This window comes from Pipistrellus hanaki (genome assembly GCF_964339955.1).
Source record: "Pipistrellus hanaki genome assembly, chromosome: 21".
Lineage (NCBI taxonomy): Eukaryota > Metazoa > Chordata > Mammalia > Chiroptera > Vespertilionidae > Pipistrellus > Pipistrellus hanaki.
In genome coordinates, this window is record NC_140523.1 from 8,232,384 (window position 1) to 8,257,637 (window position 25,254).

The 25,254-nt window shown below is 56.1% G+C and overlaps 1 protein-coding gene across 1 annotated transcript in view; it reads right to left on the bottom strand.

Moving 5' to 3' along the window:
* CHRNB4 (cholinergic receptor nicotinic beta 4 subunit) overlaps positions 1–10,447 on the bottom strand; it is a 19,273-nt gene extending 8,826 nt beyond the window's left edge. Inside the window, 4 exon segments of the mRNA XM_084869211.1 lie at positions 3,078–3,187; positions 3,484–3,528; positions 5,669–5,817; positions 10,272–10,447. Of these exon segments, the coding sequence (XP_084725337.1) occupies positions 3,078–3,187; positions 3,484–3,528; positions 5,669–5,817; positions 10,272–10,326 (359 nt within the window). The 5' untranslated portion in view covers positions 10,327–10,447.
* Positions 10,448–25,254: the final 14,807 nt, after the last annotated feature.

The window sequence follows — 25,254 nt, forward strand, 5'->3', positions numbered from 1 at the left end:
AAACATCGACCAGCCGCCTCCTGCACACCCCCCACAGGGGATGTGCCCGCAACCAATGCACATGCCCTTGACCGGAATCGAACCTGGGACCTTTTAGTTCGCAGACCGACGCTCTACCCACTGAGCCAAACCGGCTTCGGCTGTTTTGTTTTTTTAAATACATTTTTTTAAAAAAACTTTTCATCTCTTGTCTGAATCCTATTTGCAGATACAACCTGAAATTCTTTTTTTTTTTTTAATATATTTTATTGATTTTTCACAGAGGAAGAGAGAGGGATAGAGAGTTACTAGAAACATCGATGAGAGAGAATCATCGATCAGCTGCCTCTTGCACAGCCCCTACTGGGGATGTGCACGCAACCAAGGTACATGCCCTTGACCGGAATCGAACCCGGGACCTTTCAGTCTGCAGGCCGGCGCTCTACCGCTGAGCCAAACCAGTTTCAGCATTTTTAATACATTTTTTATTGATTTTTTTTTTTTTTTTTTTTTTTACAGAGAAGAAGGGAGAGGGATAGAGGAGCTAGAAACATCGATCAGCTGCCTTTTGCACACCCCCCACCGGGGATGTGCCCGCAACCAAGGTACATGTCCTTGACCGGAATCGAACCCGGGACCTTTCAGTCTGCAGGCCGACGCTCTATCCACTGAGCCACACCAGTCCCGGCCAGACGTCCCGATTTTTAACAATTTGTCCTGCGTCTCGTGGCGTTTTAAAACTCCACGGGACAAATTGAAAATCGGGACTGTCCCGCCAAAAGCGGGACGTCTGGTCATCTTATGTTATACCCATTGCACAGATGGGAAGACAGAGGCCCCGGGGATAGTGAAGAGGCTACTGCTTCAAGGTCAGGAACCTGGTATGCAGAACCACTGAGGGCTGAAACCGGTGTGGCTCAGTGGATAGGGCGTCGGTCCTGCGGACTGAAGTGTCCTGGGTTCGATTCCGGTCAAGGGCATGTGTGTACCTTGGTTACGGGCACATCCCCAGGTGGGGGTGTGCAAGAGGCAGCTGATGGATGTTTCTCTCTCATAGATGTTTCTAACTCTATCCCTCTCTCTTCCTCTCTGTAAGAAATCAATAAAATATATATTTAGAAAAAAAAAAGAACCACTGAGGTCTGCCGTCCCTAGACCTCGCCCTCCTAGCCGGAGACATGGACCCACCGGATGTCAGTGCTACCACCAGCACCCAACACCGGCCAAGCAGCGGAGGGTCAGCAAGGGCCGTGGCCCCAGCCACTGCGGCTCAGTGGGTAGAGCGTCGGCCTGCGGACCGAAGCGTCCCGGGTTCGATTCCGATCAAGGGCTCCTGGTCGGGGAGCGTGCAGGAGGCGACCCATCGATGTCTCTCTCTCACATCCATGTTTCTCTCTCTCCCCAACTCTCTCTAAAATCAGTGGGAACATATTCTCAGGTGCAGATCAAAAAGAGGAAAAAAGAGAGAGCCCTGGGTTTGGGGGTCATGGGGCTGGGCCTGGGCACAGCGGGGCCTCCAGTTTCCCGTCTGCCCCCTGTCTGTAGCTGAGGGCACTTGGCTGGGCTCCTCTCTCATTCCTCCTCCAGCCCAGCCTGCTTAGCCCAGTGGTTGGGCATCGACCCACAAACCGGGAGTTCAGGGTTCAATTCCCGGTCAGGGCACAAGCGGGTTTGATCCCCAGCAGGGGGCGTGCAGGAGGCAGCTGATCCATGATCCTCTCTCACCATGGATGTCTCTCTCCCTCTTTCTCCCTCTCTGAAATGATTAAAAATATATGTATATTTTGAAAAGTAATTCTAATAAAAGAGTAATATGCAAATTGACCGTCACTCCAGCACACAAGATGGCCCCTCATGTGGTTAAAAAATGGCCACCCACCCCCATGTGGACACAAGATGGCCGCCACAAGATGGCAGGCAGGGGAGGGCAGTTAGGGGTGACCAGGCTGGCAGGGGAGCAGTTGGGGGTGACCGGGCCAGCGGGGGAGGGCAGTTAGGGGCAATTAGGCCGGCAGGGGAGCAGTTAGGTGTCAATCAGGCTGGCAGGGGAGTGGTTAGGGCAGGGGTCCTCAAACTTTTTAAAGTGGGGGCCAGATCACGGTCCCTCAGAGAGCTGGAGGGCCGGACTATATGAACTACTAATTCCTACTGTAACACCTCGGCTGCGCTCACTGCCCAAAAAACCTAGCGGGCAGGATCAGACTCCTCTGCGGGCCGCATGTGGCCCGCGGGCCGTAGTTTGAAGACCCCTGGGTTAGGGGCTGATCAGGCTGGTAAGCAGAAGCTGTTAGGGGGATCAGGCTGGCAGGCAGGCGAGCATTTGGGAGCCAGCAGTCCTGGATTGTGAGAGGGATCTCCGACTGCCCATTTAGGCCCAATCCCAGTGGTGTCCCAGACTGGAAAGGGTGCAGGCTGGGCTGAGAAACGCCCCCCCTTCCCCCCCAGTGCATGAATTTTGTGCACCGGGCCTCTAGTATGAGTATATTTTAAAAATTAATATTAAAATAAAAAAATAGCCAAAACCGGTTTGGCTCAGTGGATAGAGCGTCAGTCTGCAGACTGAAAGGTCCCAGGTTCGATTCCGGTCAAGGGCATGTACCTTTGTTGCGGGCACATCCCCAGTGGGGGGCGTGCAGGAGGCAGCTGGTCGATGTTTCTCTCTCATCGACGTTTCTAGCTCTCTATCCCTTTCCCTTCCTCTCTGTACAAAATCAATAAAATATATTTAAAATAAATAAATAAATTAATTAAATTAAATAAAAAATAGCCAAAACCGGTTTGGCTCAGTGGTAGAGAGTCAGTCTGCAGACTGAAAGGTCCCGGGTTCGATTCCGGTCAAGGGCATGTACCTTTGTTGCGAGCACATCCCCAGTGGGGGGCGTGCAGGAGGCAGCTGGTCGATGTTTCTCTCTCATCGACGTTTCTAGCTCTCTATCCCTTTCCCTTCCTCTCTGTAAAAAAAATCAATAAAATATATTTTAAAAAAATAATAATAATTCCTCCACTAGCGTGACAGCGAGAAAGTCGGGGTGCAGCACAGACGGGGTCTGTCTGGCCACCCTCCCCTCATTCCCCCCCCCCCCCCCCCCGCCACTCACTTGTTGTAGAGAACAATGTCGGGCAGCCACAGGCGCTTGGCGGGGATCCGCAGAATGCTCACCCCCTCGTAGCGGGAGCTGTTCCAGGCCAGGCGGTAGTCCGTCCACTCCTGGGGGGCGGGCGGGGGGCCCGGTCACCACAGGCCAGGGGTCCTCAAACTTTTTAAAGTGGGGGCCAGATCACGGTCCCTCAGAGAGCTGGAGGGCCGGACTATATGAACTACTAATTCCTACTGTAACACCTGGGCTGCGCTCACTGCCCAAAAAACCTGGCGGGCCGGATCAGACTCCTCTGCGGGCCGCATGTGGCCCGCGGGCCGTAGTTTGAAGACCCCTGCCACAGGCCCTCGCCGCCCGTGGCAGCCCTGGAGCGCGGCCCCCCCGGCGGGCACCCCGGGGCTCTTACCTGCTTCAGCCAGACGTTGGTGGTCATGATCTGCTCCCGCTCGTTCTGGGGGGGAGACGGGGGGCTGTCGGTCCCCGGGCGGGAGGAGCCCTGGCCCCCCCCCCCCCCCCGGCAGCCCTCAGGCACCTCCAAGGCCTTCCTGACCCAGCTCCTGCTCGCACCCAGGACGCTGGGTCCTCCACGGCAGTGTCTGCTCAGGGACTCGCACCCTGGACAGGCCCCCTACTGTCTTCTTTGTGTTTTATCTCCTCCTATTAGAGGCGTGCAACAGTGGAGGTCCCTCGGCCTGGCCTGCGGATCAGGCCGAAACCCGCTCTTGACATCCCTCGAGGGGTCCCGGGTCGCAAGAGGGCGCAGGCCAGGCCGAGGGACCCCACTCCTGCATGATCAGGGCCGGGGAGGGACCGTGGGATGGCTCCAGGGTGCGTCTGACCCGTCTCACTCAGTCCCAATCGGTTGGACCCCTGGCAGCAAGCTAACCTACCTGGTCAGAGCATCTGCCCCTTGGCGGTCAGTGCACATCATCGCGAGCGGTTGGGCGGCATTAGCATGTCATTAGCATATTGCCCTTTGATTGGTTGAACGGCCGACAGGTCGACCGGACACTGAGCACGTTAGGCTTTTATCCTATAGGAGATGGTTTCTACTGAACTCTCTTCCGACCCCTTAACCTTCCCTTCTGCTCTGACCCTCGTGTGGTTCAGTCCATCTCATGTGGCTTTGCATTCTCATCGCCGTCATTTTCCTGAATGTACTAGTGGCTATTTTATTTCTCTTTAAAAAAAAAAAAATACAGTGGTGCCTCGCATAACGAGCGCCTCGCACAGCGAACTTTGGACAGGTTTTTCATGAAACCATCGGCCAAAAAGCAGAAAATGGATGAAGATGTGCAAGATTCGGTAGACTCTGTCTTAAAATTAAAAAAATGTGTTTTTTTTTTTTTTAAATTATGTTTTTAGATGTATCTAAATAAAAATATGTCATCTTAGCATATATTTTTTTATGTCATCTTAGCATATTTTATGCTACAGAACGAATTATTTTTTTTAACATGTATTGTTATGGGAAAACGCGTTTCACATAACGAGCTTTTCGCATAACAAGCTTGCTCCTGGAACGAATTAAGTTCGTTGTGTGAGGCACCACTGTAATGTTTTTGTGGATCTTATTGATTTCAAGGGAGAGGGAGAGAGAGATGGAAACATCACCGAGGAGAGAGAATCACGGACCCGCTGCCTCCTGCGCGCCCCCTGCTGGGGATGGAGCCCGCGAGGAGGCGTGCGCCCTGACCTCCTGGGGGGTGGGGGGGGCGTGCCGGAGGCAGCCGGCCCGCAATTCTCTCTCCTCATGGATGTTTCCATCTCTCCCGCTCTCCCTCCCTCCCTCCCTGACATCAATAAAAGACTATTTTTAAAAACTATCTTTGGAAGTTGAGATGTAAGTTCTACACAGTGTGACGCCCAGGTCTCCTGGGTACTGTGCGACCTGTTTTCACAAAGTGTGGCCCCCGGAACCCACCTCCCTTCCAGAGGGAGGACACCCCTGAGGGAGGTGCCCGCCCCTCAGTCCCCTTCGCCTGTCACTGACGCACAAGGGAGGGATCCGGTGAGGAGGCCAGGGCCTCGTCCCCCGGTCCCAGCCGTGCCCGAGGGAGAGCTGTTCCCACCCTGGGCCTCAGCCTGGCCCTGCACCCTGGTCCCTGCCCTGTGCCCTGGCCCTGCACCCTGCACCCCTGCCCTGCAACCCTGCCCTGCACCCCTGCCCTGCACCTCTGCCCTGCCCTGCACCCCTGCCTGTCCTGCACCCCTGCCCTGCCCTGCACCCCTGCCTGTCCTGCACCCCTGCCCTGCCCTGCACCCCTGCCTGTCCTGCACCCCTGCCCTGCCCTGCACCCCTGCCTGTCCTGCACCCCTGCTTGTCCTGCACCCCTGCCCTGCCCTGCACTCCTGCCCTGCACTGCACCCTGGCCCTGCACCCCTGCCCTGCCTTGCACCCTGCACCCCTGCCCTGCCCTGCACCCTGCACCCCTGCCCTGCACTCCTGCCCTGCCCTGCACCCCTGCCCTGCACCCTGCCCTGCACCCCTGCCCTGCACCTCTGCCCTGCCCTGCACTCTGGCCCTGCACCCTGGCCCCTGCCCTGCCCCCCGCCCCGGCCCCGGCCCCCCGCCCCGGCCCCGCGCCCACCACGCTGATGAGCTGGGCCAGCGAGAGCTGCAGCCGGATGGTGATGAGCTGGGCGGAGCTGGTGGCCGGGCGGATGAGGTTGTTGTAGCGGGTCCGGTTCAGGAGGTCGTCCATGAGCCGCTCCTCGGCGTTGGCCGCGCGGCCGAGCCCTGGGAGACACGCCGGACGGCTGGGAAGGGGGAGAGGGCGGCCCCTCCGCCCAGCCGCACCCTCTCCGCCGGGACCCCTCGGGAGATGTCCCCGTGCCGGCTTCGGCCCGATTGGACATCCCTCCCATAATCCAGGACCGCTGGCTCCTAACGGCTCCCCTGCCGGCCGGCCGGCCTGGTCACCCCGAACTGCCCCTCTGCTGGCCTGGTCGCCCCACCCGGCCTGCTGTTCAGTTGTTACCGTGAGGGTGTTGTGGTTCATTTGCATATTGCCCTTTTATTAGCATAAGATTATGGCCCAGCCGAAACCGGTGTGGCTCAGTGGATAGAGCGTCGGCCTGTGGACGGAAGGGTCCCGGGTTCGATTCCGGTCAAGGGCATGTACCTTGGTGGCGGGCACATCCCCAGTGGGGGGTGTGCAGGAGGCAGCTGATGGATGTTTCTCTCTCATGGATGTTTCTAAGTCTCTATCCCTCTCTCTTCCTCTCTGTAAAAAAATCAATAAAAATATATTAAAAAATAAAAATAAAAAAAAAGATTAGGGCCCAACCAGCGTGTTTAGGCATCGACCTGCGAACCAGGAGGTCACGGGGGTCAGGGCACAGGCCCGGATTGCGGGCTCGATCCCCAGTGTGGGGCATACAGGACGCGGCCGATCCGTCATCCTCTCTCATCCTGGATGCTCCCCTCTCTCCCTCTCCCTTCCTCTCTGAAGTCAATAAATAAAAATACTTTAAAGACAATCCGGGAGAGAGCTCAGCGGGCTCCCTGTCCACCCCAGCTCCCCCTCCTCCGTTCCTCCAGCAGCGAGTGCCCCCCCCACACACACACACACTCCGGACTTCCAGGCCAGAACCTGTGCCCAGTTCCATCTGTCCTGCTCCCAGCCCCTCCGTCCGTCTGTCCTCCTCCAGCCCCGTCCTCCCTCAAGGCCTTGCCTGGGCTCTTGGGGGACAGAACGTGTTGGGGGGGAGGGGTTGGGGGGGGGGAGAGGGACGCTGGGAGGGAGGCCCAGAGAAGCGGGGGGAGAGGGGAGAGTGTGCACGGGCATCGGGGAGCAGGAGGGGGAGCATGGGGAGGAAGGGGGGCTGAGGAGGTGGGTGCCTGTGGGGCCCCCAGCTCCCCTGTCTCACAGACTCTCCCTCTGGGTGGGGCCGGGGTGCGGGGTGCAGGGGCGGGGGGAGAGGGTGGGGGAGGCAGACTGGGGGGGGGGGTGTGAACGCCGGGCCACAGGAGCCGCTGGCTCCCTGCCCGCACTTTCCGACTTACTGCCCATCTGGAGCAGATGCCACGTGCAGAGCCTCGGCTTCCGGCTCCCCCCCCACCGCCTGGGGCTGTCCAGCCGGCCTAGATCCGGAGCCCAGCCTCTCACCCGAACCCGCCCAGAGGCCAGCGGCTCCCAGGCCTGCAGCCCCAGCCAGGCGGGCCCCTCCCCCGGACCCTCTCGAGGATACACGTTTGAGCTGACCGGTCGTCTTATTTTATTTTATTTTAAATATATTTTATTGATTTTTTTTACAGAGAGGAAGAGGGAGGGGTAGTTAGAAACATCGGATGAGAGAGAATCATCCATCAGCTGCCTCCTGCACACCCCCCCCCCCCACTGGGGATGTGCCCGCAACCAAGGTCCATGCCCTTGGCCGGAATCGAACCCGGGACCCTTCAGTCCGCAGGCCGACACTCTCTATTCACTGAGCCACACCGGTTTTGGCTGACTGGGCTTTTTATTTTATTTTATTATTTTTTAATCCTCCCCCGAGGATATTTTTCCCCTTGATTTTTAGAGAGAGTGGGAGAGAGAGAGGGAAATATGGATGTGAGAGAAACACATCGATTTGGTTGCTTCCTGCATGTGTGGGCCTGGGCAAAGAGGAACCTGCATGCCCTTGACCGGAATCGAACCAGAACCCAGGACCCTTCCGGCTGCAGGTCGACGCTCTACCCACTGAGCCACACTGTCTGGGCTGACCAGTCACTTTTTAAAAAAAAATATATATTTTATTGATTTTTTTACAGAGAGGAAGGGAGAGAGATAGAGAGCTAGGAACATCGATGAGAGAGAAACATCGACCAGCTGCCTCTTGCACAACCCCTACTGGGGATGTGCCCCCAACCAATGTACATGCCCTTGCCCAGAATCGAACCCGGGACCTTTCAGTCCGCAGACCGACGCTCTATCCACTGAGCCAAACCGGCTTCGGCATGACCGGTCATTTTTTAAAAATATATATTTTATTGATTTTTCGACCAGCTGCCTCCTGCTCGCCCCCCTCTCTGGGGATGTGCCCGCAACCAAGGTCCATGCCCTTGAACCAGAATGGAACCTGGGACCCTTCCGGCTGCAGGCCGACGCTCTACCCACTGAGCCACACTGGCCGAGCTGACCGGTCATTTTATAAAAGGGGGTATGTCTTGCCCACGCCCGTCTGCCGTGTCTGGGGCAGCTCTGGGTCTGTGAACCTGCAGCTCCTAGCCCCCCAGTCCCGGGGTCCCCCATCTCCCCGGCCCCAGGGGATTCCCGCCAAGCCCACCGGGAGGCCCAGCGAATACGCCCTTGGGCCGGTCCTGCCTCAGGCCCCGCCGTGGGCTCCGAAGTCAGAGGCCCCACACCCCTCCGATCCTTCAGCCCCTCTGCGTCTCCACAGGGGAAACTGAGTCCAAAGCGGGGAGGCACTTCCCCCGGGCCCCAGCGAGCCGAGACAGAGCCGGGCCCGGCCTCTCTCAGACCAGCACTCCCCCCCCGCCCGAACCCCCCATACCCCCGGGCCTTCCTTTCTGCGTTACTGAGTCCCTGTGAGGACGCTGGGTCCCAAAGAGAGGGGATGATGTATCTATGATGTACCTTAAAAAAAAAGGTCGAGGGTGGCCCTGGCCGGTGTGGCTCAGTGGATAGAGCCACAGCCTGCAGACTCAAGGGTCCCAGGTTGGATTCCGGCCAAGGGCACATGCCGGGGTTGTGGGCTTGATCCCCATTCGGGGGGAGGGGGGGTATGGGAGGCAGCTGGTCGATGTTTCTCTCTCATCGATGTTTCTGGCTCTCTATCCCTCTCCCTTCCTCTCTGTGAAAAAATCAATAAAATATATTCTTAAAAAATAAAATAAAATAAAAATAAATAAAAGGTCAAGGGTGGCCCTGGCAGGTGTGGTTCAGAGGATAGAGCGACGGCCTGTGGACTCAAGGGTCCCGGGTTCGATTCTGGCCAAGGGCACATGCCCGGGTTGTGGGCTTGATCCCCAGTACGGGGCCAGTCCATGAGTGTCTCTCATCATGATGTCTCTCTCTCTCTCTCTCTCTCTCTCTCTCTCTCTCTCTCTCTCTCTCCCTTCCTCTCTGAAATCAATCAAAAAAAGAATCCAGCCAAAACCGGTTTGGCTCAGAGGAAAGAGTGTGGGCCTGTGGACTGAAGGGTCCCGGGTTCGATTCCGGTCAAGGGCATGTGCCTTGGTTGCGGGCACATCCCCAGTGGGGGGTGTGCAAGAGGCAGCTGATCGATGTTTCTCTCTCATCGATGTTTCTAACTCTCTATCCCTCTCTCTTCCTCTCTGTAAACAATCAATAAAATATATATTTTTTAAAAGAATCCAAAAAGTAATAATACATAAATAATAAAAGGTCGAGGGGCTTGTGCCTGTCCCAAAAAGCTCACCTTTAAGACCTGCCGTCGCCTCTCAGGCCCTGGGTGGACAGCGGACGGCGCCTGCGCCCACTGCACAGATGGGGAGACTGAGGCGGGAGCTATTGAAGGGGGAAGCTATCTAAACGCAGACCCGCGGCGGGGATCTGCAGGGGGAGCCCCACGGGGGAAACTGAGGCCCGGAGAGAAGGGAATGGCACGATGCCAGCAGGTGGCGGTGCAGCCACGGTCCCCGGTGAGAGCCCCACCCTCTCCTGCCTCCAGAGCAGCCTGCGGGGTGTCCTCGCCCCAGGAGATAACACCCCGGTTCTGGGTCCGAGTGGGAGAGCCCACGGGGTCCTTTGGGGAAACTGAGGCCCGAGGAGGGGGCCCTCACCACACCCGGATTCTGCCTGCAAGGGCTGCCTGGGGGGGTGTCCCCCTCTTGGGGGGCCCTCAGCCCCGCCCCAGGGGGAGGGGATGTTTGTAGGAGATTCACCCCAAACTCGCCCGGTCCCAGGTCCCAGGGCCGGGCGGGCGGGCTGGGCTGAGCCGGGGGGCACCCGTGGGAGCCGGGTGAGCCGCTGTCCGCGGTCCCCCGGCCCCCGCGCGGGGCTGAGGGACCCCCTCCCCGCGGACAGACGGACGGAGCGGAGCGCGCGCCCGGACCTGCCTCCCCAAGGGCACCCCGGGGCGCCGGCCCCGCGGAGAAGATCTCGCCCGCACCCCGACCTCGCAGACCCGCCCGGGACCGCCTCGGCCTCTCCCGGCCGCCGGGGCCGGTCCTGCGGGCCCGGGGCCCCGCGCCCCCGCCGCCCCTCCGCCGCCCCGGGCACTCACCGCGCGCGCAGAGGGCGGCCAGCGAGAGGAGGACCAGGGGCAGCGCGCTCCTCATGGCGGGCGGGGCCGGGGGCGGCTCCCGGGCTCCGGTCGGACCTCGGCGGGACCCCTGGCCGCCGGCGGCCGCGAGCGGGGGAGAGGGGCAGGTGTGGCCCGGAGAGCGAGCGCGCGCGGGTCCAGCGGTCCGGGGGCGGGTCCAGCGGTCCGGGGCGGGGCCAACTTTCTGGGGGCGGGGCCCGAGCGTGGACGGGGGCGGGGCTAATGCTCTGGGAGTGGGACTAGCTCGGGGACTGGAAGAGGGCCAACGTGCTGGGGGCGGGGCCCAAGCGGGCGGAGGCGGGGCCAACGCGCTTTGGGCGGGGCCTCCTCATGGCGGGCGGGGGCCGGGGGCGGCTCCCGGGCTCCGGTCGGACCTCGGCGGGACCCCTGGCCGCCGGCGGCCGCGAGCGGGGGAGAGGGGCAGGTGTGGCCCGGAGAGCGAGCGCGCGCGGGTCCAGCGGTCCGGGGGCGGGGCCAGCGGTCCGGGGCGGGGCCAACTTTCTGGGGGCGGGGCCCGAGCGTGGACGGGGGCGGGGCTAATGCTCTGGGAGTGGGACTCGCTCGGGGACTGGAAGGAGGCCAACGCGCTGGGGGCGGGGCCCAAGCGGGGCGGAGGCGGGGCCAACGCGCTGGGGGCGGGGCCCGCGCGTCGGCGTGGGCGGGGCCCGCTCTCGGGACCCGCTCTGGGGAGGCGAGGGTGGGGTGGGGTGGGGGGTCCTAACCCCATGGACAGCGCCTGCGCCCACTGTACAGAACGGGGAGACTGAGGCAGGTGCCTGCGCAGAACCGTCTATTGTTTTTTGTTTGTTTGTTTGTTTAATATATTTTATTGATTTTTTTTTTACAGAGAATAAGGGAGAGTGAGAGAGAGAGAGAAACATCGATGAGAGAGAAACCTCATCAGCCGCCTCCTGCATGCCCCCCACTGGGGATGTGCCCACAACCAAGGTACATGCCCTTGACCAGAATCGAACCTGGGACCTTTCAGTCTGCAGGCCGACGCTCTATCCACTGAGCCACACCGGATTTGGCTGAACTGTCTATGGTTGGGGAGACGGTTCTATTCCAGCCGGAGATCCTGGGATTGACCTGCTGTAGGAACCCAGGACTGAAGAGGAAAAGATCTGAAGTTGGGGTCCCTGGGGTTTGCTGGGGGGCAGGGCAGGGCAAGGAGGGGGGAGTGGGGCAGGGGCAGAAGCCAGGGGCAGGGGGCGCCTAGGGAAGGTGTGGCCTCTCTTGGGGGGGGGAATATGAGGGGGGACGCCCTTCAAGGGGAAAAGACCTCAGGCCGAGTTTGTAAACAGATCTTTTTCTTTTCTTTCTTTCTTTTTTCCTTTTAGAATCAGTCCTTTTAAGAATGCGGTTTGGCTCAGTGGATAGAGCGTTGGCCTTCAGACTGAGGGGTCCCGGTTTGAATCCGGTCAAGGGCATGGACCTTGGTTGCGGGCACATTCCCAGTAGGGGGTGTGCAGGAGGCAGCTGATGGATGTTTCTCTCTCATTGATGTTTCTGAATATCTATCCCTCTCCCTTCCTCTCTGTAAAAAAATCAATGAAATATATTAAAACAACGAAATGAAGGTCTCTAAATGTCCTTTTTATTACAGAGGAGTACTTAATCACTAGGTGATAGGAGTGAAGTAGAAGATCTATTTTTAAAAAAATATTTTATTGATTTTTTACAGAGAAGAAGGGAGAGGGATAGAGAGTTAGAAACATCCATCAGCTGCCTCCTGTAACAATCCCCCCCCCCCCACTGGGAATTTGCCAGCAACCAAGGCACATGACCTTGTCCAGGATTCAAACCGGGACCTCTCAGTCCTCAGGCCAACGCTCTATCCACTGAGCCAAACCGGTTTCGGTGAAGCTTTATTTATTTATTTATTTATTTATTTATTTTTAATATATTTTATTGATTTTGTACAGAGAGGAAGGGAGAGAGAGAGTTAGAAACATCGATGAGAGAGAGAGTCATCGATCAGCTGCCTCTTGCACACCCCCTACTGGGGATGTGCCCGCAACCAAGGTACATGTCCTTGACCGGAATCGAACCTGGGACCTTTCAGTCTCCAAGCCGACGCTCTATCCACTGAGTCAAACCGGTTTCGGCTGAAGCTTTATTTTTAAAAAATACATTGCCCTGACTGGTTTGGCTCAGTGAACAAAGCATCGGCCTGTGGACTGAAGGGTCCCAGGTTCGATTCCGGCCAAGGGCATGGACCTTGGTTGCGGGCACATCCCCAATGGGGGCTGTGCAGGAGGCAGCTGATGGATGTTTCTCTCTCATCGATGTTTCTCACTCTCTGTCCCTCATCCTTCTTCTCTGTAAAAAAATCAATAAAATATATTTTTTAAAGAGATAGTAGGTTTGTTGTTGTTTTTCTGAGGGTGAAATGAACCCTGCGGAAGCGCGCACTGGAGCGGCGGTCAGCGGGATGGACCGCAGAGCCCCGGCCACACCCTCGGGCTGCAGACACTTCGTTCTCTCCAGGAGGAGCCCTGGCCATTAAGCACCACGCCCCCACACAGAGCATCTTAGAGGAGCGCTGTGTCTTTCTTTCTTAGCCAGGACCTACTGACCCCAACCTCCCCGCCTCTGTGCTTCCCAGGGAGCGGCCGCACCACATTCTTTCATTTGTTTAAAAAATGTGTATTATTGATTTTTTTTTTTACAGAGAGAGGGAGAGAGAGTGAGGAACATCAATGAGAGAGAAACATCCATCAGCTGCCCCTTGCACACCCCCTACTGGGGATGTGCCCGCAACCAAGGTCCATGCCCTTGACTGGAATCCAACCTGGGACCCTTCAGTCCGCAGGCTGACGCTCTATCCACTGAGCCCACCTGTTAGGGATATGAATATATATATATATATATATATATATATATATATATATATATATATATATTTAAATAGCTTCTACTTCACTCCCATCATGGAGTGATTAAGTACCCCTCTGTAATAAAAAGAGTATTTAGAGACCTTCATTTCTTTTCTTTTTTAAAATATATTTTATTGATTTTCTACAGAGAGGAAGGGAGAGGGATAGAGACTTAGAAACATCAACCAGCTGCCTCCTGCACACCCCCCCACTGGGGAAATGCCCGCAACCAAGGTACATGCCCTTGACTGGAATCCAACCTGGGACCCTTCAGTCCGCAGGCCGATGCTCTATCCACTGAGCCATACTGGTTGGGGCTCAGTTTATATTTTTATTGACCTCAGAGAGGAAGGGAGAGGGAGAGAGAGAGGGAGAGAAATATCCACGATGAGAGAAAATCATGGATCGGCTGCCTCCTGCACGCCCCACGCTGGGCATTGAGCCCACCATCGGGGCCTGTGCCCTGACCGGGAATCGAACCCTAACCTCCCGGTTCCTAGGTCGACGCTCAGCCACGGAGCCCCGCCAGCCGGACGCCCCCACTTTTTAGCACAGAAAACGGATGGGGAGGGAGGAAGGTGGGGCAGGAGGTGGAGCTGGGAATCCTTCCTGTCTGGGTCCGGCCTCTGGCGGGTCCCAGCAGGTCCTTGCTCCCTGTCCCCCCACTCCCTGCTCCTCCCCCCCACCTGCTCCCTCCGCTGCGGGCACAGCTCGCTGGCCGATTGCTCCTCGGCGTGTGGGCAGCAGCAGCTGAGGCCTCGGAGCCGGCGGGCAGAGTTGGTGGCCCTGCAGCTGGCGCTGGGGACCTGGGTCAGCGCCGGCTGGGACCAGAGACCCTGTGAGTGCAGGCCCGGGGGTTTGAGACAAAGAGCAGCTGGAAGAAATATTCAAGGTGATGAATAGTAAGAACCTACAGCCAAAGATAATCTATCCAGCAAAGCTATCACTCAGAATCGAAGGCCAGATAAAGAGCTTCACTAATAAAAAAAAAGCTAAAGGAGTTCATCACCACCAAACCAGAATTATATGAATTGCTGAAGGGGGTTCTTTCGGAAGAGAAAGTAAATAAAGATAAAAATTATGAACAACAAATACGTTAACCATCAACAAGTGAATCTAAAAACCAAGGAAATTAAAAAAAAAATCTGATGAACAATATTAACTGGTGAATATAATAGAATCAGAGGTATGGAAAGGGAGTGAACTGATGATTCTCGGGGAAAAGGGGAGAGGGGATGTGGGAAGAGACTGAACATAAACTGTGCACCTATGGATGAGGACAATGGGGAGTGGGGAAAGGGCAGAGGGTGGGGTGGGAACCTGGTGGAGGGGAGCAATGGAGGGGGGGGGAAAGGAACATATGTAATAATATGAACAATAAAAACTTATTTATTTTTTTTATTTTTTATTTTTTTTAAATATATATTTTATTGATTTTTTTACAGAGAGGAAGAGAGAGGGATAGAGAGCTAGAAACATCCATGAGAGAGAATCATCGATCAGCTGCCTCCTGCACACCCCCTACCGGGGATGTGCCCACAACCAAGGCACATGCCCCCGCCTGGAATCGAACCCGGGACCTTTCAGTCCGCAGGCTGATGCTCTATCCACCGAGCCAAACCGGTCCCGGCAATAAAAACTTATTTTTTAAAAAAAACAATAAAAAAAAACACAAAGAGCAGCCGGGCCCTCCGCTCTGGTCCTCGGCCCGCCCCGGGCACTGCCCAGGCCTCCCCGGGTGCTGGCTGGTGGCTGGCTGGGTCTCAGAGAGCCGTTGTCTGCCACACAGCGGGCGGGCAGCAATGTCCTCTCTGGTCCTGGACTCCGCGGGTTCAAATCCCACCTTGGCACTTAGTGTCTGTGGTGGGGAAGGTGCCCGCCTTCCTGAGCTCTGGGTGTTTTTCCCCCATGTGTTAAAAGAGAGTAGTCCTGGCCAGTGTGGCTCAATGGATAGAGCGGTGGCCTGCGGACTGAAGGGTCCCAAGTTCGATTCCAGTCAAGGGCACACGCCTGGGTTGAGGGCTCTATTTCCAGTGGGGGATGTGCAGGAGGCAGCCGATCCTTGATTCTCTCTCCTCATTGATGTTTCTATCTCTCTCTCCCTCTTCCTTCCTCTCTGAAATCAATAAAATGTGTTTAAAGAGAGAGAGAGAGAGAGAGAGAGAGAGAGAGAGAGAGAGAGCAGATAGCACATTGGCCTTGCCTCTTCCTTTTTTTTCAAAAATTCTTTTTTTAAAATGTTTTTTTTTTTTTTTAATTGATTCCAGAGAAGAAGGAAGAGGGAGAAACATCAATGATGAGAGAGAAGCATGGATCGGCTGCCTCCTGCATGCCCCACACTGGGGATGGAGCCTGCCACCCGGGCCTGTGCCCTGACTGGGAATCGAACCCGGGACCCTTCAGTCTGCAGGCCAAGGCTCCATCCGCTGAGCCACACCGCCAGGGCGCCCTTCCCTTGTCTCTCTCCCGTTTCCTTTGCAGCAGACAGGTATTCAGTAGGTGCTTAATCGCTGGAGGTCCTCCCACAGGGGATGCCTGGTTTCACTTCTCAGCCGTCAGCATTCTCCTGGCACCGCCCTGCCTGCATTGCCTGTGTCCACGATGGCAGAGGGACAGAGAGTTAGAAACATCGATGGGAGAGAAACATCGATCAGCCGCCTCCTGCACACCCCCCGCTGGGGATGTGCCCACAACCGAGGCACATGCTCTTGACTGGGATCGAACCTGGGACCCTTCAGTCTGCAGGCTGGCGCTCTATCCACTGAGCCACACCGGTTTCGGCTATTTGTGTGATTTCTTAATATATATATATATATATATATATATATATATATATATATATATATATATATTGTCCTCATCTGAGGATATTTTCCCATTGCTTTCTAAGGAGAGTGGAAAAGAGAGGGAAAGACAGAGAGAAACATCGATGTGAGAGACACATTGATGAGTTGCGTCCTGCATGAGCCCGGACCAGAGCCCCGGCCGGGGAGGAGCCTGCAACCAAGGCACATGCCCCTGACCGGAATCGAACCCGGGACTCCTCGGTCCGCAGGCTGATGCTCTGTCCACTGAGCAACACCAGCCAGGGTTTAAAAATCTTATTGATTTCAGAGAGGAAGGGAGAGAGAGAGATAGAAACATCCATGATGAGAGAGAATCACGGGTCGGCTGCCTCCTGCACGCCCCCCCCCCCCCCACTGGGGATTGAGCCTACAACCCAGGCCTGTGCCCTGACCGGGAATCGAACCCTGACCTCCTGGTTCCTAGGTCGACGCTCAAGCCCTGAGCCACGTGGCCAGCCCCGGTTTGGCTTCTTTCGGTCCCACCTATCAGCCGTCTCACCCGTACCTGTCTCCGACGGACTTACCTCTGTGAGCACATTATCACCAGCTCACCGTCCCTGAGGGCTCCCTGCGGCCGGGCCTTGGTAACCGGATGAATCACGATCGGATCAGCCGAAACCGGTGTGGCTCAGTGGATAGAGCGTCAGCCTGCGGACTGAAGGGTCCCGGGTTCGATTCCGGTCAAGGGCATGTACCTTGGTGGCGGGCACATCCCCTGTAGGGGGTGTGCAGGAGGCAGCTGGTCCATGTTTCTCTCTCATCGACGTTTCTAGCGTTCTCTCTCCTTTCCTCTCTGTAAAAAATCAATAAAAAATATTTTAAAAAAAAGATCGGATCTGGCTATCTATTAAAACGCTGTCTCGAGAACACACGCTGTCAGCCACAAGATTTTGAAGGAGAAAAACGTCTTTTTTCCTGCGGTCCTAAGCCGAGCCGGTGCTTGGACCCCACAGGGAGAGTCCAGGGTCCCCGGGCCATGCACACCATGCGTTTGGAGGCGGGGGGGGGGGGGGGGCAGATGGAAGAGGAGGGGACGGAGGGGGAAAGGGGGGCAGCTGTCGGTTAACACAGCTTTGGGCTGGTCCGATACTGGGCCTGGGACGAGACCCTGGGACGCTCCGGGCAGAGGCCTGGCGGGGGGGGGGGGGGGAGGAGGTAGGGGGTAGGGGGAAGGGGGGAACGGGTCGAAGGGCGCCAGCCTGTCTGTGTTCTTTTTAAAAAATATATATTTTATTGATTTTTTTTTACAGAGAGGAAGGGAGAGAGATAGAGAGTCAGAAACATCAATGAGAGAGAGTCATCGATCTGCTGCCTCTTGCACACCCCCAACTGGGGATGTGCCCGCAACCAAGGTACATGCCCTTGACTGGAATCGAACCCAGGACCCTTCAGTCCGCAGGCCGACGCTCTATCCACTGAGCCAAACCGGTCACGGCATGTCCGTGTTCTTCTGTTTAAATGTTTACTAAGCCAAAACTGGTCAGGGTTTGATTCCCGGTCAGGGCACAGGCCTGGGTGCAGGCTTGATCCCCAGTGTGGGGCGTGCAGGAGGCAGCCGATCCATGATCCTCTGTCATCATTGATGTTTCTCTCTCTCTCTTTCTTCCTTCCTCTCTGAAATCAATAAGATTTTTAAGCCCTGGCCAGTGTGGCTCAGTGGAGAGAGCTTCGGCCTGTGGACTGAGGGGTCCCAGGTTCGATTCCGGTCAAGGGCATGTACCTCGGTTTCGGGCACATCCCCAGTAGGGGGTGTGCAGAAGGCAGCTGGTTGATGTTTCTCTCTCATCGATGTTTCTACCTCTCTATCCCTCTTCCTTCCTCTCTGTAAAAAAAATCAATAAAATATATTAAAAAATAATAATAAAAAAGCGGAGCCCAGACCTGGGCAGGGTGGCTCAGGGGTTAGAGTCTGGGTCGCAGGGTTGATCCCCAGCCCTGGTCTCGGTGGGTGTGGGAGGCAACCAGTCGATCTGTGTGTTTCTTTCACATCCGTGTTCCTCTCTGCCTCCCTCTCCCTTCCCCTCTCTGAAGTCAATGAGAACATTTTAAAAATCTATGCTAATAAAAGAGTAATACACTAATTCCGAACAAAGGCCACGGTGGCAAGGGCTAAGGCAGAGGCAGTTAGGGGGCGATCAGGCTGGCAGGGAGCAGTTAGGGGCATCAGGCCAGCAGGGGAGGGCAGTTAGGGGCATCTAGCCAGCAGGGGAGGGCAGTTAGGGGCGATCAGGCCAGCAGGGGAGGGCAGTTAGGGGGCCATCAGGCTGGCAGGGGAGGGCAGTTAGGGGCATCAGGCCAGCAGGGGAGGGCAGTTAGGGGCATCAGGCCAGCAGGGGAGGGCAGTTAGGGGGCGATCAGGCTGGCAGGGGAGCAGTTAGGGGCATCAGGCCAGCAGGGGAGGGCAGTTAGGGGCATCAGGCCAGCAGGGGAGGGCAGTTAGGGGGCAATCAGGCTGGCAGGGAGCAGTTAGGGGCATCAGGCCAGCAGGGAAGGGCAGTTAGGGGCATCAGGCCAGCAGGGGAGGGCAGTTAGGGGCATCAGGCCAGCAGGGGAGGGCAGTTAGGGGGCCATCAGACTGGCAGGGGAGCAGTTAGGGGCATCAGGCCAGCAGGGGAGGGCAGTAAGAGGCAATCAGGCCAGCAGGGGAGGGCAATTAGGGGCATCAGGCCAGCAGGGGAGGGCAGTTAGGGGCAATCAGGCCAGCAGGGGAGGGCAGTTAAGGGGCGATCAGGCTGGCAGGGAACAGTTAGGGGCATCAGGCCAGCAGGGGAGGGCAGTTAGGGGCGATCAGGCCGGCAGGGGAGGGCAGTTAGGGGCATCTAGCCATCAGGGGAGGGCAGTTAGGGGCGATCAGGCCGGCAGGGGAGGGCAGTGAGGGGCGATCAGGCCGGCAGGGGAGGGCAGTTAGGGGCGATCAGGCCGGCAGGGGAGGGCAGTTAGGGGCGATCAGGCCGGCAGGGGAGGGCAGTTAGGGGCATCAGGCCAGCAGGGGAGGGCAGTTAGGGGCATCAGGCCAGCAGGGGAGGGCAGTTAGGGGGCAATCAGGCTGGCAGGGAGCAGTTAGGGGCATCAGGCCAGCAGGGAAGGGCAGTTAGGGGCATCAGGCCAGCAGGGGAGGGCAGTTAGGGGCATCAGGCCAGCAGGGGAGGGCAGTTAGGGGGCCATCAGACTGGCAGGGGAGCAGTTAGGGGCATCAGGCCAGCAGGGGAGGGCAGTAAGAGGCAATCAGGCCAGCAGGGGAGGGCAATTAGGGGCATCAGGCCAGCAGGGGAGGGCAGTTAGGGGCAATCAGGCCAGCAGGGGAGGGCAGTTAAGGGGCGATCAGGCTGGCAGGGAACAGTTAGGGGCATCAGGCCAGCAGGGGAGGGCAGTTAGGGGCGATCAGGCCGGCAGGGGAGGGCAGTTAGGGGCATCTAGCCATCAGGGGAGGGCAGTTAGGGGCGATCAGGCCGGCAGGGGAGGGCAGTGAGGGGCGATCAGGCCGGCAGGGGAGGGCAGTTAGGGGCGATCAGGCCGGCAGGGGAGAGCAGTTAGGGGCGATCAGGCCGGCAGGGGAGGGCAGTTAGGGGCGATCAGGCCGGCAGGGGAGGGCAGTTAGGGGCGATCAGGCCGGCAGGGGAGGGCAGTTAGGGGCGATCAGGCCGGCAGGGGAGGGCAGTTAGGGGCGATCAGGCCGGCAGGGGAGGGCAGTTAGGGGCGATCAGGCCGGCAGGGGAGGGCAGTGAGGGGCGATCAGGCCGGCAGGGGAGGGCAGTTAGGGGCGATCAGGCCGGCAGGGGAGGGCAGTTAGGGGCGATCAGGCCGGCAGGCACAGATGCTTAGGAGCTCCCCTGCTGGCCAGAGGCCCCTAACTGAGTGATGTTTCTCTCTCATTGATATTTCTAGCTCTCTCTCCCTCTCCCTTCCTCTCTGTAAAAAAAAACAACAAAAAAAACAACAATAAAATATACTTAAAAATACAATAAAATTAAATTAAAAACTGTGGTCCATCTCCACAATGGAATACTACACCACGGTAAAAAAAAAAAAAAAGAAGAAGAAGAAGAAGAAGAAGAAGAAGAAGAAGAAGAAGAAGAAGAAGAAGGAGAAGAAGGAACTCTTGCCACTTGCAACAGCATGGAAGGACCTGGAGAGCATCGTGCTGAGCGGAATGAGCCAGTTGGAGGAAGGTAAATATCACATGACGTCACTCATTTGTGGGATAATGAACAACGTAATTGGATGAACAGGAACAGGTCCAGAGACAAAGGGCATGGAGGAGGGGGTTAGAGAGCAGCCGAAGGGCCTGCAGGCATGCACATGAGCATCGCCAGTGGACACGGACACTGGGGCGGCGGGGGCCTTGCCCGGGTGGGAATGGCTGTGGGGGGTCAGTTGCAGAAAAAAGAGGCATATGCAAAACTTTAGACAATAAAAAAAAAAGAAAGGAAGGAAGGAAATGTGTCCTAAAGCCCTGGCCGGCTCCCTCTGTCAGTGAGAGCATTGTCCCCACACGCCAGGGTTGTGGGTTCGATCTCCCGTCAGCGGGACACAGACAAGAAGCCAATGGCTCCGGCCGGTGTGGCTCAGTGGATAGAGCGCCGGCCCTCAGACTGAAGGGTACCTCCGTGGCAGGCTCCTTCCTCCCCACCTCCAGCCCTGATCAGGGTGCATTCAGAGGGCAACCCGTCGATGTGTCTCTCTCATCGATGTTTCTCTCTCGGTGTCTCTCGCCCTCCCTTCCACTCGCCCCGAAAATCAATGGCAACCATTGCCTCAGGTGAGGATTAACCAAAAAAAATATTTTTTTTAAAGAAGAAACAGCCCTAACTGGTGTGGCTCAGTGGATAGAGCGTCGGCCTGCAGACTGAAAGGTGCCGGGTTCGATTCCGGTCAAGGGCATGTACCTTGGTTGCGGGCACATCCCCGGTAGGAGGTGTGCAAGAGGCAGCTGGTCAATGCTTCTCTCTCATCGACGTTTCTAGCTCTCTATCTCTCTCCCTTTCTTTCTATAAAAAAAATCAATAAAATATATTTAAAAATAAAAATAAAATAAAAAATAAAAGGTACCAGGTTTGATTCCGGTCAAGGGCATACACCCAGTAGGAGGTGAGCAGGAGGCAGCTGATCGATGTTTCTCTCTCATCGATGTTTCTAACTCTCTATCCCTCTCCCTTCCTCTCTGTAAAAAAACAAACAAACAAACAAAAAAAAACAATGAAAAATTTTAAAAAAGAAGAAAAAACAATGAATGAATGAATGAAGTGGAATAACACATTGATTTTTTCTCTCTCCCTCTCTCTCTTCCTCCTTCCCGCCTTCCTCTCTTTAAATTCAATAACCAGTAAGTTAAAAAAAAAAAAAATCAAAGCATTTCCTGTCTTCCTAGGGACCTCCTCTCATTTCTCAGACCAGATTCTTTTTCTTTCTCTCGTTTTTTTAAAAAAATATATATCTTCATTGATTTCAGGAAGGAAGGGAGAAGGATAGTTAGAAACATCGATGAGAGAGAATCATCGATCAGCTGCCTCCTGCACGCCTCCCACTGGGGATGCGCCCGCAACCAAGGTACATGCCCTTGCCCGGAATCGAACCCGGGACCTTTCAGTCCGCAGGCTGACGCTCTATCCTAGGGGTGTCGAACTCAATCAGAGAAGGGGCCAAAATCTAAAATCCAGCCTAAATCGCGGGCCGAATGGTTTACTGAACAGTCATAAACTGACAATGCCATAAACTGACAGCGGAGTGCAGTGATGACAGCGCGGTGCGGGCCACATTGCAAGGCCTGGCGGGCTGGATTTGGCCCGCGGGCCTTGTGTTTGACACATGTGCTCTATCCACTGAGCCACACTGGTCAGGGCTCAGACCAGCTTCTTTTTGCTGTTGGGCCCTTCAAACACCTGTGCACATACACACACACACACACACACACACACACACACACGCACCCGCATGCATGCCCCAGCTGGCTGGCTGGCAGCTTGTCCAGGTTCGTTACCCCCTGCCCATGTCTCCTGCTCCTCCACCTGCACCCCTTCCTCATGGCCCTGCCGTTCTCTCCCCCCCCCTCCCCCTGCATCTCCCAGCCACAGCCAGTGACCTTCAGAGCTCAGATCCGCGGGCACTTCTCTGCGGGAGCCCCTTCCGGCCTTTGGAGCGGGCGGGGTGGGCTCGGCGGGACACGGGGCCTTTGCCAGCTGCTCGGTGGCTCTCGCTGAGCCAGGCTCTTCAGGCCGCCTCCCCGCCCCGTCCCCGCCGGGCCCTCTCTCCTGGAGCGTGAGGTCACCTGTCCAGGGGGATCCCCATGACAGTCCCGGGCTCTGACTGAAAGGTCCCGGGTTCGATTCCCGTCAAGGGCATGTACCTTGGTTGAGGGCACATCCCCAGTGGGGGGCGTGCAGGAGGCAGCGGATGGATGTTTCTCTCTCATCGATATTTCTCTCTCTCCCTCCCTCTCCCTTCCTTCCTGAAATCAATAAAAATGTATTTTTTAGGCATGACTGCCCTTGGCCTTGGGGTGGGGCTGGCACAGGGGCCGCGGCATTCAGGATGAACTAAATTCAGCTTGTGCGTGGCCACGGGGTGCATATACTTGTCCCTGTGGGATTTGTCGTTGGATGTTATCTAGGCAGAAAGAGTGATGAAAAGCTAACTGCCTTCCGGAACTAGAGCTTCATATTTAAAAGAGAACTGAGCCGGGACCGGTTTGGCTCAGTGGATAGAGCGTCGGCTTGGGGACTGAAAGGTCCCGAGTTCGATTCCGGTCAAGGGCATGGACCTTGGTTGCGGGCACATCTCCAGTAGGGGGTGTGCAGGAGGCAGCTGATCGATGACTCTCTCTCATCGATGTTTCTGACTCTCTATCTCTCTCCCTTCCTCTCTGTAATATAATCAATAAAATATATTAAAAAAAAAAAATTTTAAAAGAGAACTGAGACCCAATGAATAAGTCACCTGGAAGTGAAGGCTGTGGCTGAATTACAGAATGGCCACATTTTTTTAAATTATCAGAAAAATAAAAAAAAAACTGAACAATTAAAAAAAAAAAAAATATATATATATATATATATATATATATATATATATATATATATATATAAAATATATTTTATTTATTTTTGTACAGAGAGGAAGGGAGAGAGACAGAGAGTTAAAAACATCAATGAGAGAGAGTCATCGATCAGCTGCCTCCTGCACACCCCCTACCGGGGATATGCCTGCAACCAAGGTACATGCCCTTGACCGGAATCGAACCCGGGACCCTTCAGTCCCCAAGCCGACGCTCTATATCCATTGAGCCAAACAGGTCCCGGCTTTTTTTTTTTTTTTTTTAAACAAGACCTTGCAGCCCAGGCTCTGAGTGCAGGGGGCAGGCCGGGGTCTGAAGGGGAGGCCCCGTGGGCGCTGGGCAGAGTCAGCAGGTAGGCGTGAGGTGTCGGGGGGCTGGAAGGGGCCCCCCAAGTGTCCAGAGCGCCTCTTCCCTGTCCGCCGCCCCTGCCCCGGCCCCCGGGCGCGCTCGGCTGGGGAGAGAAGGGGGTAATTGAGATTAACTCGGCTCCGGCCATGCCTGCTCCTCCTCCTAATGACCGGAACGGCGGCTGCCGCAGGCGGGCGGGCCCGGCCAGCGCCCCGGGGGAGCCCGGGCCTCCATTAGGCCGCGGCAAATTGGATTCCGGGCCAGCAGGCCGGGAGCTGCCAGATGGGATTAGGCCGAGGCCTGGCCAGATGGGCCCCGCAGCTAATTCAATCTGGCTTCCCAGAAACAAGGTGCGGGGCCTGCGGGCCGGGAGGGGCAGGCCCTGTGCGTGGGCAGGGGAGGGGTGGGGGTGAAGGTGGGGGGAAAGGGGGGCTAGGCCCTCCACCCCCCCTCCTCCCTTACCCCCGAATCCCGGGGTGGGTGGCAGTTTGGTGCCCGGGGAAAACACAGCCGGGCACCCCTAGCCGAGTGGCTCCGTGGATAGAACGTCGGCCTGTGGGCTGAAGGGTCCCAGGTTCGATTCCCAGTCAAGGGCACAGGCCTGGGTTGCAGGCTTGATGCCCAGTGTGGGGCGGGCAGGAGGCAGCCGATCCAGGATTCTTTCTCATCATGGATGCTTCTCTCTCTCTCTCTCTCTCTCTCTCTCTCTCTCTCTCTCTCTCTCTCTCTCTCCCTTCCTCTCTAAAATCAATAAAAATATACACTGATGCCAAAACCGGTTTGGCTCAGTGGATAGAGCATCGGCCTGTCGACTGAAGGGTCCCAGGTTCGATTCGTCAAGGGCATGTACCTTGGTTGCAGGCACATCCCCAGTGGGGGGTGTGCAAGGGTAGCTGATTGATGATTCTCTCTCATCAATGTTTCTAGCTCTCTATCCCTCTCTCTTCCTCTCTGTAAAAAATCAATAAGATATATTTAAAAAAAAAAAATATATATATATATATATATATATATATATATATATATATATATACACACACACATACACGAGGTGGCCAGATGATGATGATCCCTGAACGCATAATAATCTGGCCACTCTGTGTCTATCCTATATCAGTGGTCGGCAAACTCATTCGTCCACAGAGCCACCTATCAACAGCACAACGACTGAAATTTCTTTGGAGAGCCACATTTTTTAAACTTCTTCTAACGCTACTTTTCCAACATAGACTCGCCCAGGCCGTGTTATTTTGTGGAAGAGCCACACTCAAGGGGCCCAAGAGCCACAAGTGGCTCGAGAGCCGCAGTTTGCCAACCACGGTCCTATACGATAAAAGGCTAATGTGCAAATGGTCCCCTGGACCAGGAGTTCGACCAGCAGGCAGGCCGGCCAACCGCCCATGTCCCCTCGCCCTGGCCAGGCTGGCTGGACCCCACCCATGCACGAATGCATGCAACGGGCCTCTAACACACACACACACACACAGACACACACTCACTGAGTGGCCAGATTACTATGCGTTCAGAGATCATCATCATCTGGCAGCTCAGTGTGTGTATATATAATATATATATATATATATATATATATATATATATATATATATATATATATATATATATATTAGAGGTCCGGTGCATGAATTCGTGCATGGGTGGGGTCCGGCCAGCCTGGCCAGGGGGAGGGGACACGGGCAGTTGGCCGGCCTGCCTGCTGGTCGAACTCCTAGTCGAGGGGACCATGTGCATATGAGCCTTTTATTCTATAGGACAGACACGGAGTGGCCAGATGATTATGCGCTCAGAGATCATCCTCTGGCCAC